At 56.9% G+C, this 10250-nt stretch overlaps 4 protein-coding genes across 4 annotated transcripts in view; 1 reads left to right on the forward strand and 3 right to left on the reverse strand.

The window, feature by feature from the left end:
• The window catches only part of PTSG_10197 (uncharacterized protein), a 4835-nt gene extending 4474 nt beyond the window's left edge, over window positions 1-361 (reverse strand). Inside the window, exon 1 of the mRNA XM_004988479.1 lies at window positions 272-361. Within this exon, the coding sequence (XP_004988536.1) occupies window positions 272-304 (33 nt within the window). The 5' untranslated portion in view covers window positions 305-361. The remainder of the gene's footprint in view (window positions 1-271) is intronic.
• Window positions 362-535: 174 nt separating this feature from the next.
• On the reverse strand, window positions 536-3640 carry PTSG_10198 (uncharacterized protein). The gene is made up of 5 exons (XM_004988480.1): window positions 3537-3640; window positions 3101-3133; window positions 2425-2793; window positions 1961-2095; window positions 536-1691 (listed from the first exon to the last, which is right to left on the reverse strand). Exons 3-5 carry the CDS (start codon window positions 2710-2712, stop codon window positions 1536-1538), a joined length of 579 nt encoding a protein of 192 aa, XP_004988537.1. The 5' UTR covers window positions 2713-2793; window positions 3101-3133; window positions 3537-3640; the 3' UTR covers window positions 536-1535.
• A 377-nt stretch (window positions 3641-4017) lies between these two features.
• Window positions 4018-6976, reverse strand: PTSG_10199 (uncharacterized protein). Its single transcript, XM_004988481.1, has 4 exons — window positions 6742-6976; window positions 6416-6546; window positions 6169-6214; window positions 4018-5918 (listed from the first exon to the last, which is right to left on the reverse strand). Exons 1-4 carry the CDS (start codon window positions 6844-6846, stop codon window positions 4200-4202), a joined length of 2001 nt encoding a protein of 666 aa, XP_004988538.1. The 5' UTR covers window positions 6847-6976; the 3' UTR covers window positions 4018-4199.
• Window positions 6977-7503: 527 nt separating this feature from the next.
• On the forward strand, window positions 7504-9588 carry PTSG_10200 (uncharacterized protein; the record flags this gene model as incomplete). The annotated part of the gene is made up of 2 exons (XM_004988482.1): window positions 7504-8714; window positions 8970-9588. The coding sequence occupies 2 exons, from the start codon at window positions 7504-7506 to the stop codon at window positions 9586-9588; spliced, it is 1830 nt and encodes a 609-aa protein (XP_004988539.1).
• Between the last annotated feature and the right edge of the window lie 662 nt (window positions 9589-10250).

A 10250-nucleotide genomic window follows, 5' to 3' on the forward strand; every position in this document is an offset into this window, starting at 1 on the left:
AGAGTGTGTGTGTGTGTGAGTGTGTGTGTGTGTGTGTGTGTGTGTGAGTGTGTGTGTGTGTGTGTGAATGTGAATGTGTGTGTGTGTTGTGTGTGTGTGTGTGTGTTTGCGTGTGTGTCGTGTGTTTGTGTTTGTGAATGTGCTATGTGTGCACGACACTGCCCCACTCGCGCCACAACACAGCCTTTCAAGCGACACAACGCGAAGTAAAGATCCAAACCAAAACAACCCCCACACACACCCCACACACACGTGTGATGCTTGTGCTGACCTCCTCCACGTCCTGCACTTCAGTGTCGCTCATCTTGGTCTTTGCGTTTGCTTCGCCTGGGCTGCGCTTGCGTCTTTGTTTGGAGGCAATGTACCGAAAATTGACCAAAATCATCCATCACTTTTCCACCGACAAACGCAAAGCCGCACACTTGCTTGCTTCTCCGTCGACATCATCATCACCTCACCGCAAACTTAATCTCCATCACACACACCCTCATCTCTATCTCCATCCCAACTCCCCCCACCCTTCACACACACGCGCCGTGTTTGTTTTGTGTATGGTGTAATTTGTAGTCCTTTGACAAGCAAGAAACGACGTTGATGAGCGAGAACAAAGAAACAAAACAAGGCCCTCACAAACCATCCATCCATACACACACACAGACACACAACTGTGCGAAAGTTTCGTTGTGTCAACAACACCACAGAGACAAGGATACGGCTATAAGCAGATGAGAGGGCGACGGGAAAGAGGAGGAAGAAGAAGAAAGAGAAAAAGAAAAGAAAAATGTGCGCGTGCCACATGCATACAAAAAGGAACGAGAAAACGCACCACCACACTAAGCAACACCGGCTAAAAGCCCACCACGGTTGCTGCACGCTTGTGCTCGCGTGCCTTCTGCACCACACAAATCACCTATGCGACGACCACACGGCACGCGCGCACAAGCAACACCCTCTCCCCACGTGCTCTCACACCGGGGGGAAGAAGGCATACAGACAACCAGGGCATCGCAAAAACAACCAACCCAAAGAAACACGGCAGCAACAACAACGGCGCGAGGAAAGACAATGGTTTTGTGCCAACGAGCCAGATCAGGACGAGATGATGCGCATTATCATCAGTGACTAAGAGTGCGGTGCCCGTCACGCCCCCATGTCAAGCAACGGACAGAACAAGACGCTGCGCGACCAGCGGTCAAGCGGTTCGCAGCAAGCGGACGTGACGTGAACACGCGACACCATCAGCCAACAATGACAACTCCATCACCACACATGGAGGCGTCGACGACAACAGGACGAGCAGAGCCCGCTCAGAAAAGGCATCAAAAGAGGCGAGAGAAGAGTTGGGCGAGGGTATGTGTGACACGATGCACGGTGAAGTTGACAAGAAGCGTTGTTGAACAAAGAAAGACAGACAGAAAGAACGAAAGAAAGAAAGAAATGTAGCAGCAGACGCTGTTGTCAGTGTAGGCGCTGTTGGTTGGTTGGTTGATTGGTTGGTCGATCTGTTGGTCTGTTGGTTGGTTGGCGGGTGGCGCTCAGAGGAGGGCGCAGCCGGTGCGGCGGCGCTGGATCTTGGGAGGGCTGAGCACGGCGCGGATTGCCTCGTCAAACACCGTCTTCAGGCCCTTCTGTGTCAGCGCAGAGCACTCGAGGTACTTGACAGCGTTGATCTCCTTGGCCATTTGCAGACCCTGCACAATTGGAGAAAGGGCGTTGAGGGGGCGGGGCGGAAAGGGGGGGGGGAAGAGTTGCAATGGCGGGGTGAGCAAGGAAGGAGTTGGGGGTTGGGGTTGGGGCGTGGCGAAGAGGAGGGAGGGATGGGCGAAAGAGAAGACACGGACGCAGTGCAAACGGGTTCAACAACATCAACAAACAGCTCAAACAAACGCAAGCAAACACTTTGCACAAGCACAGCAAGCACAGCACGCACACAGCACAACACACAACGGTGCATACACACCTGAGGGTATGTGATGGGGGCGAGCTTGCGCTCCTTGAGCTTCTCGATTGTGTCCTTGTCTTCGCGAAGATCGAGCTTGGTGCCCACGAGGATGATGGGTGTGTTGGGGCAGTGGTGGCTCACCTCAGGATACCACTGCATATGGGAAAACATCGAAGCAGCGCGGGGCAAACAAGAGCAAAGTTGAAAGGATGAGTCAACCAACATGACACACCACCACTACCACCATCACCATCATCATCATCATCATCGTCGTCGTCGTCCTCGAGAGGAAAAGCATGACACCGACAAAACAGTGACAAGGAAAAAGCAACCCTCTCGAGTTCACGGTCACCATCGAAGCTCTCGCGCCCATGTGCAGGTCACCTCCAACACGCGCCACGCGCCACACGCCACACTGGCACCACACCAACACAACACCGCCCCGTGAGCTCTGCTTGTCATTGTAAAACAAGAACACGCACCTTGGCGCGGACGTTCTCGTATGATGCTGGGCTGATGACGGAGAAGCAGATGAGGAAGACATCCGTCTGAGGGTAGGAGAGCGGGCGCAGCCTGTCGTAGTCCTCCTGACCGGCGGTATCCCACAGACCAAGGTTGATGGGCTTGCCGTCCACCATGACGTTGGCGCTGTAGTTGTCAAAGACGGTGGGGATGTACTCGCCAGGGAAGGCGTTGGTGGTGTAGGAGATGAGAAGGCAGGTCTTGCCGACGGCACCATCGCCGACGACGACACACTTGATGGCCTGCATGTTGGCGGTCTGTGGTTCTGTTGGAAAGGGAAAAAAGAAGACGAAAGTCGAAGACGAAGACGACGAGGATCAGGAAGAGCTCTGTCGTGCCATGTCATGGCGTGGATGGTACAAAGGCAACAGTGGTGGTTGTTGTTGTTGTGAGCACGTGGGGACAACGCCAGAGTGTGTGGGTGTGGTTTGTTTGTTTGCTGTGGTTGTTGTGGTTGCTGTTGTTGGGTGGGGTTGTTGTACACAACGCTGTCTCTCCGGCCATAAGCACAAAGGTGTGCGCGCAACGCATGCCACATCACCACATCAAGACACACAAAACCTGTGGCGGCTGCGCAACAGCCGTGTGGTGACACATGATGATGAGATGATGATGATGATCATGAGATGGACTCACCAAAAAAGTACAGAGGGAAAATGAACAGGTGTGCTGCTGGTGTCGTCACAAAGTGGTGAAGATCAGGCGGCGGATGGAGGAGGACGGAGGACGAGGAGTAATAATTAAGGCCGACCGCGCGCAGCGAAGACGTGCAAAGGGCGTGTGTTCGTGGGTTGTTGTGGTTGTGTGTATTTGTGTCGATGTCAAAGCAAGCGACAAGACCAGGCAGAGACAGAGGAGACAGAGAAGAAATGCATGCGTGAGCTGGTGAGATTGATGCAAAATGTTAACTTCCGTGACACCCCACACCCCACACCAACCTCCCAGCATCACGCACCACACGCCCACCGTCCACCAAGACTTCCAAACATACCCACAAACGGAGATGGTGCAAATCTGCACGCACCCACCACCACAACAGCCACCGCCCCACCACCACCTCATCTCGCCTCACCGGCTTGCTTGTCGCTGTGTGCTGATGCTGGACTGTGCTGAGAACCCCAAATTGACAACAACAAACACAAAAATCGCTATTCTCGGCACTTGTGCCGATTTTCTGGCATATCTTCAGCAGGTTGTGGGGCTTGCGCGACAGTTCATCTCAGCAGCGCGGCAGCAGCGGGCAAAGCAAGCAAGCAGAGGTTGTTGGGCGTGTGGCTTTTAGCTGGAGGCCGAAAAATTTCCCTCCAGCGATTCAATTCCAGGTGGGCGGGGACAAGCAAAGTAGCATCCGCCCGCGCCAAATTCAAACACAGCTGTTGTGTGTGTTGTGTGCGTGTGTGTGTGTGTGTGTGTGTGTGTGTGTGTGTGTGTGTGTGTGTGTGTGTGTGTGTGTTGTTTGCATGTGTGTGTGTGTGTGTGTGTGTGTGTTGTGGGTGGGATTACAAGCACATAGGCAGTGTCTGTGCTGCTGCTGTATTGACAAGGCGACAGCACGCAATAAACGTCACGGAGTGACAAGGGGGCAGCACAACAAACTGTAACGCGATGCAGTGCGTTCCTACAAGCAGACAAGGGCCACCTTGTTAACCCTAACCCTAACCCTAACCCTAATCATCGCTGTCCAACAACCCAGCGCACATGAACACAACAACAACAACAGGTACACAAGACACTGTCACGGTGCGAGGTAGATGGGTCGCCAGCGACAGCGGAATTGAACAGGGTATTGGCGCTGAAGATGCAGCGGCCGCATGTCCTCAATCACAGGCAGGTACCGTGCATCGTCCGTGGCGATCAAGTCAGCAGGAAAGGTCGTGGTTGACAAAACCTGCCCAGCAACACGGGGCGCAGGCGCAAACACAGCGTGCCTGCTGCTCCCCTCATGCTCCTGCCCTTGCTCTTGCCTCTGCTGTTGTCGTTGACGCTGTCGCTGTTGCTCTTTGGGCAGAGCTGGGCGCAGCCACACGAGCGGCGTGGGCTCACAGCCACCGGCATCACTCCAACCGCTGGCAGATATGACGTCGCCATCCACGCTGGTGCTGGCACCGCTGGTGGTGGTGGTGGTGGTGCTGGTGCTGGTGTGATTGCCACTACCACCACCACCACCACCACCAGCAGTAGCAGCAGTAGCAGTGCAGCCGATGATGGGTGTGACGGGCTCGAGCCACAGGCGATGCCGCCACCACACCCCGCGCGTTGCATGTGTGATTGGCTGCCACAACGGCCCTGAGTGTCGCCTCTGAACATGCTGCGGCTCAAACACCACAATGTGTTGTTGTTGTTTTTGTTGTTGTTGTTGTTCAAGTTGTTTAAGTTGTTGGTGTTGTTGGTGTTGTTGTTGTTTAAGTTGTTGTTGTTTTTGTTGTTGTTGTTTAAGTTGTTGTTGTTGTTGGTGTTGTTGTTGTTTAAGTTGTTGTTGTTGTTGTTGCTGCTGCTTCGTGTGAGGCGTCTTGTGCGTGTGCATGCGCACCTCCACGCCATGGACACTGCAGGGCTGTTGGGCTGCGTGCGGGTGACGGAGCCAGGCCAACACACGGGCAATGGCCGCCTCCGACGGCGCGCGGGTGTGGAAGGAGGAGATGTCAAGCACGCGCCGCACAACAGCGTGCTGCAGCTGTTCCGGCAGTGCGCCATGACCGCTGGCTTGGAAGACGTGACGCGGGATGCGGCATGCGCCATGTGGGGTGACGTCGACAACCTCCACCATGGCGTTGGCGGTCGCTTCCTCCCACGCGCGCACCGTCGCCGTCACAAACGCAGACGCCTCCAACAGCCGCTCGCGAATGCAGTGTGCAGGGGTTTGGTCATTGTTGTTGTTGTTGTATTTGTTGTTGTTGTTGTTGTATTTGTTGTTGTTGTTGTTGTTGTTGTTGTTGTTGTTGTATTTGTTGTTGTATTTGTTGTTGTTGTTGTTGTTGTTGTTGTTGTTGTTGTTACTGTTCTGGTCGCGACGCGTGTGGGCAGGACGGCCGCCACTGCTGTTGTAGCGGTGACCGTTCATTGTTATGTCCTCTCCGCTTTGCTCCATTACAGGCTGCTCGCGTAGTTGTTCCCTCACCGCACCCTTTGCCTTCTCTGCTTCCCCCACGCACTCCCTGTTGCCCTCCTGTCTGTCGCCGTGCTCCTGTTGCTCGTCTTCCTGCAAGGCAGCCAGGGCGTGGCGGATGCTGTTGCGCGTGTACTTGGTTGCATCGCGGTTGGTGGGGTCCTCCACCCACCAGATGCCGTTGTCGCGGCAGTACAGTTCCAGCTCGCGTTTCCCCACAGCCAGCAGGGGGCGGGTCAGCAGCAGCGGCTCAAAGGCGTGAGCATAGTAGAGCGGCTGCACCTCACGCATGGCAGCCAGCCCGTGTACCGACGACTGCCGCAGGCACCGCAGCACCAGCGTCTCAGCCTGCGTGAGTGTGAGTGTGAGTGAGCGAGTGAGTGAGTGAGTGAGTGAGTGAGTGAGTGAGTGAGTGAGTGAGTGAGTGTGAGTGTGAGCGTGTGTGTGTGTGTGAGTGTGTGAGTGTGTGTGTGAGCGTATGCAATGTGTGGCATGAAGGGAAACGGCAGCATGCATGTGCAATGCAAGTGGAGAGACTGAGCAGTGTAGTGAGCCACAAAGCTTCTAAGATGCAGCAAGGGTATAAATTAAGGTATACCACGTCATCTGCGTGATGCCCAGTCATGATGTGACGGCAGCCATGCCTGTCGGTGCAAAATCGGGTGAGGACGTGCTTCACACACGAGCAAGCGCAAGCAAACGGGCAGTCAGACCAACTGGGAGACGCGCAGACAGTCGAGTAGGTGGTCACACACAAGCACACACACACATACACGCGTGCACACGCATTCTCACGCATGCACACACACACACACACACACACACGCACACACATATAAACGTACGTGGTGGCAGCATGACCTAGGGCGTGATAGCGCTTGTGTCGCGCCATCTCCTGAGTGTGCTTGTCGTTAACTCTCCAGGCAAGGTGCTCCACGTGCGCGGCAACGCCTTGGCCTTGGAGATACGCGGCTACCTATCCTTTTGTTGAGGCAGCGGGCATCACAAGCTGTCACATGAGCAGAAAGCAAATGTCGAGCGTGGCACGCTCCTTGCGACATTGACCATGCGCACACACACGCATACACAAACACATACACATACACACACACAAGCACACGCCCAAACAACTCATGACCCAACCCAAAGCGCCCACCCCCCACACACACACCTGGTGAGCCTCCTCTGTGCTCTCGTGTCGTAGCCGATGGTCCACGATGACGGCACGCAAGCGATCAGCACCCAGAGCGTGCTTCACCAGCGACACGAGCGCCATGCTGTCCACACCACCCGACACAGCAAGCAGCGTTGTCCCTTGAGCTGTCAACAACCCAAGCTGCTTCAACCGATCAGCAACATGCTCCTGCAGGCGTGCGCTCAACTGTGCACGTGTTTGTGCTGCTGTACTTGCTCGTCTTCTTCTGCGTGCACAATGTGCGCCAGCCGCACACCTCCACACACCACCACCACCACAAGCACCACCACATCTTCTCATCATCATCATCATGCTGTGAGCGTTGCTGAATATTCAAACATATCATTCACCAATCATCTACAACCACGCCGCAGCAGCCCACACACACACACACACACACACACACACACACACACACACACACACACACACACACACACACACACACACACACACACATACATCCTGACGATGCATGCGAGAGCAAGGTTAGCTGCGGCGGCTTTGCTGCGTGGGTCAGCAAGACAGGGACTCGCGCAACATCACGCTGTTGTCGGCTGTCAACGACGCACGGTTGCTGTGGCGGCCACCTGCGCCGCCGCCACGCGCTCAAAGCGGTCGCCGGCAACGGCAGCTACTGCGATAACAGCAGCGCACCTCACAGCACCACAGGCACACCACAGGCACTTGCATAGAACATCCCACAGCACCCACACAGCACATGCATCGCAGCACGGCATGAGTGGCAGCGGAAGCGGCGGTAACGAAGAAGACGAAGATGGCACACACCATGATGAGCAGGAAGGCCAGCGGCAGCGACAAGGTCGCGGAGGCGGTGGGCGCCAGAAGCATCAGCACAGGCACGAGGACGTGGTGCGAAAAGTGCTGAACGCACACAACCCAGACCCGCAAGCGGCGCTGCGGGCGCTGCGCAGCTGCACCAAGGCGGTGGATCCGGAAAGCGCCTACGCCATCGTGGAGCACCTGCGCAAGAGCGGCATCACGCCTTCGCAGGCGCACCTCCACGCGTGGCTGGCGTGTGCAAGCCCAAGGCGCGATGGCCGCGGCATCCTCGACATGATGGCGCGGTACGGGATGGTCATTGACCAGGACACGGTGCTCAGCGCCGCGCAGGGCGCAGTGCGGCACCGCGCGTGGACGCACTTTGACCAGTACATGCAGTGGATCGACGCGTACGGCATCAAGCCAGACCACCTCTTCTACTCGCGCCTCCTCACCTTGCTGGCGGAGACGAGCAACCTGCCACCGGCGGAGTTTGTGCTGCAGCACGCGGCCGCACACGGCGTGGTCATGGACCCGGTCATGCTGAGCGCCATGCTGTCCCTCAACCACGCCTACAGGCGCTTTGACCGCGTTGTGGAGCTCTACGACACATACCGCCAGGGGCCCGTCAAGATGACGGTGAAGACATTCAGCGCCGCCATCAACGCCCTCACCTTCTCCACGCGCGTGCGCGACGCAGAGCGCATGTTTGCCGACATTCGCCGGTGCAAGCTGCCCGTGCAGGTGCCGCACTACACGGCGCTGATGAACGTGTATGGCGAGTGCGGGCGTCTTGACGACGTGTTCCGCCTGTTTGCGGAGGTGGAGGGCACCCACCGCCTCCCTGACGCCATCACGTTCGTGACCATGCTGCGCGCGTGCGCCAAGGCGGGCGACCGTGAGCGCGCGGCGTTTGTCTGGCGACACATGCAGGACAAGTACGGCATTGTTCCCGACGAGCCGGCGTGGAATGCTTACATCAGGGCGCATGCCGACCCAACCAACATGAGTCACGTGCGCGGCCTGACACTGGCCATGCGGGCGGCCGGCGTGCCCATGACCATCTTCTACTTCAACCACCTCATGCACGTGTTTGCTGCGGCGGGCAGGCCGCGCGATGTGGAGCAGCTGGTGAGCAAGGCAGAGGCGCTCGGTCTCCGCCCAACGTACGAGTCGTACCTCCACCTCATGCACGCTTACAGGAACGCAAGCAGCAGCAATGATCGTGGTGAAGGTAGTGGTGGCGGCGGAACGGGTGCAGAGGGGACACCAACAGCAGCCGCAAAGTCCAGCGACGCATCATCAAGAACAACAACATCAACGGCAGCAGCAAGCATTGCGGGCAAGGTGGGCGAAAGCAGTGGTGATGGTGTTGGTGTTGGTGGTGACGATCACGTGGGGGATCTTGATGGCATGCGAAGTGTCCTTGAGCGCATGGCAGAGGCCGGCATCACCCGCAATGACGTGCGCGTGTACACGTGCATGCTCGAAGCCCTCGCCGCCGCCAAGCAGTGGGACGAGATCCTCTCCACTTGCCAGCGCATGCTTGACGCGTGGGTCCTGCTTGACGCGCGTGCGTTTGTGCCCGTGCTGCGTGCGCTTGTTGCGCGTGGGCAGGCGGCTGCGGCGATGAATGTGCTGACGGTGGATATGGGCCGGCATCTGGCGCGCTATGACGCCCGCCACCTTGCCACTGTCCTGCAGGGGCTCACACGCGCCGCCACTGCCACTGCCGGTGATGGTGATGGTGGTGGTGGTGACGTGGCTGGTGAAGGAGTTGGTGATGTTGGTGGCAGTGTTGTTGGTGGTACAAACGAGGGCGCATCGGAGGGGCAGGAAGAGGGTGATGGTGCGCGACAGCAGCTGGAGCGGGTGGTGGCGCTGGCGGTGGAGTGGCTCGACACACACGCACGTGCGGGTGGCGATGGTGGGGATGGTGATGGTGAGGAGGAGCAAGGAAGAGATGCAAGGGCCGTGGCGGGGCTGCGACGCGCTCTTGATGCAGCACGTGCAACCTTGGGAGGGCCGGAGGCCAAGTGATGGCCCACCTTCCTTCCTTGCTTGCTTGCTTGCTTGCTTGCTTGCTTGCTTGCTTGCTTGCTTGCTTCACTGCACTGCGTGTCTGTCTGGATGTGAGTGCTGCAATTTGTGGATGTGTGTGTGTGTGTGTGTGTGCCTTGTGGATGTGTGCTTGCGCGACTTGCTCCAGTAATTGTATTGATGAGACTAGGACACATGCTCGCTCGCTCGCGCAAACAGTTGAGACAAGGGCAGAGGTGTGTCGAGGCACAAAGCAAAGCAAACACGGGCATTTTGCGCAAGAGCGAACAAGCAGGAAAACAACAGTGAAGATGGAGGTGGTGTTGCGAGCGGAACACGTGCGAGTGGTTGTGCGTGATGGGGATGGCAAAGAGGCGGCGTCAGAGTGGAGCAAGCCACACGTGAAGGCGGCCTCCAGCAGCGAAGACAGTGACGCAACAACGCTGACCATCACAGGTGTGTGTGTGTGTATGTATGTATGTGTGGATGTGTGTGTGTGTGTGTGTGTGTGTGCGTGTGTGTGTGTGTGTGTGTGTGTGTGTATGTATGTATGTGTGGATGTGTGTGTGTGTGTGTGTGTGCGTGTGTGTGTGTGTGTGTGTGTGTGTGTGTGCGTGTGTGTGTGTGTGTGTGTGTGTGTGTGTGTGTGTGTGTGTGTGTGT

The sequence above is a fragment of the Salpingoeca rosetta genome (genome assembly GCF_000188695.1).
Source record: "Salpingoeca rosetta unplaced genomic scaffold supercont1.35, whole genome shotgun sequence".
Lineage (NCBI taxonomy): Eukaryota > Choanoflagellata > Craspedida > Salpingoecidae > Salpingoeca > Salpingoeca rosetta.

What these genes read in the sequence shown, in the direction of transcription:
- PTSG_10198 (XM_004988480.1), bottom strand. Translation starts at nt 2,712, where the DNA reads ATGCAGGCCATCAAGTGTGTCGTCGTCGGCGATGGTGCCGTCGGCAAG. An exon ending in ACGAGAACGTCCGCGCCAAG is followed by an intron (nt 2,096 to 2,424) that starts GTGCGTGTTCTT and finishes TCCCATATGCAG; the next exon opens with TGGTATCCTGAGGTGAGCCA. An exon ending in CCCCCATCACATACCCTCAG is followed by an intron (nt 1,692 to 1,960) that starts GTGTGTATGCAC and finishes CCAATTGTGCAG; the next exon opens with GGTCTGCAAATGGCCAAGGA.
- PTSG_10199 (XM_004988481.1), bottom strand. Translation starts at nt 6,846, where the DNA reads ATGGCGCTCGTGTCGCTGGTGAAGCACGCTCTGGGTGCTGATCGCTTG. An exon ending in GCACAGAGGAGGCTCACCAG is followed by an intron (nt 6,547 to 6,741) that starts GTGTGTGTGTGG and finishes ACAAAAGGATAG; the next exon opens with GTAGCCGCGTATCTCCAAGG. An exon ending in GGCATCACGCAGATGACGTG is followed by an intron (nt 5,919 to 6,168) that starts GTATACCTTAAT and finishes ACACTCACGCAG; the next exon opens with GCTGAGACGCTGGTGCTGCG.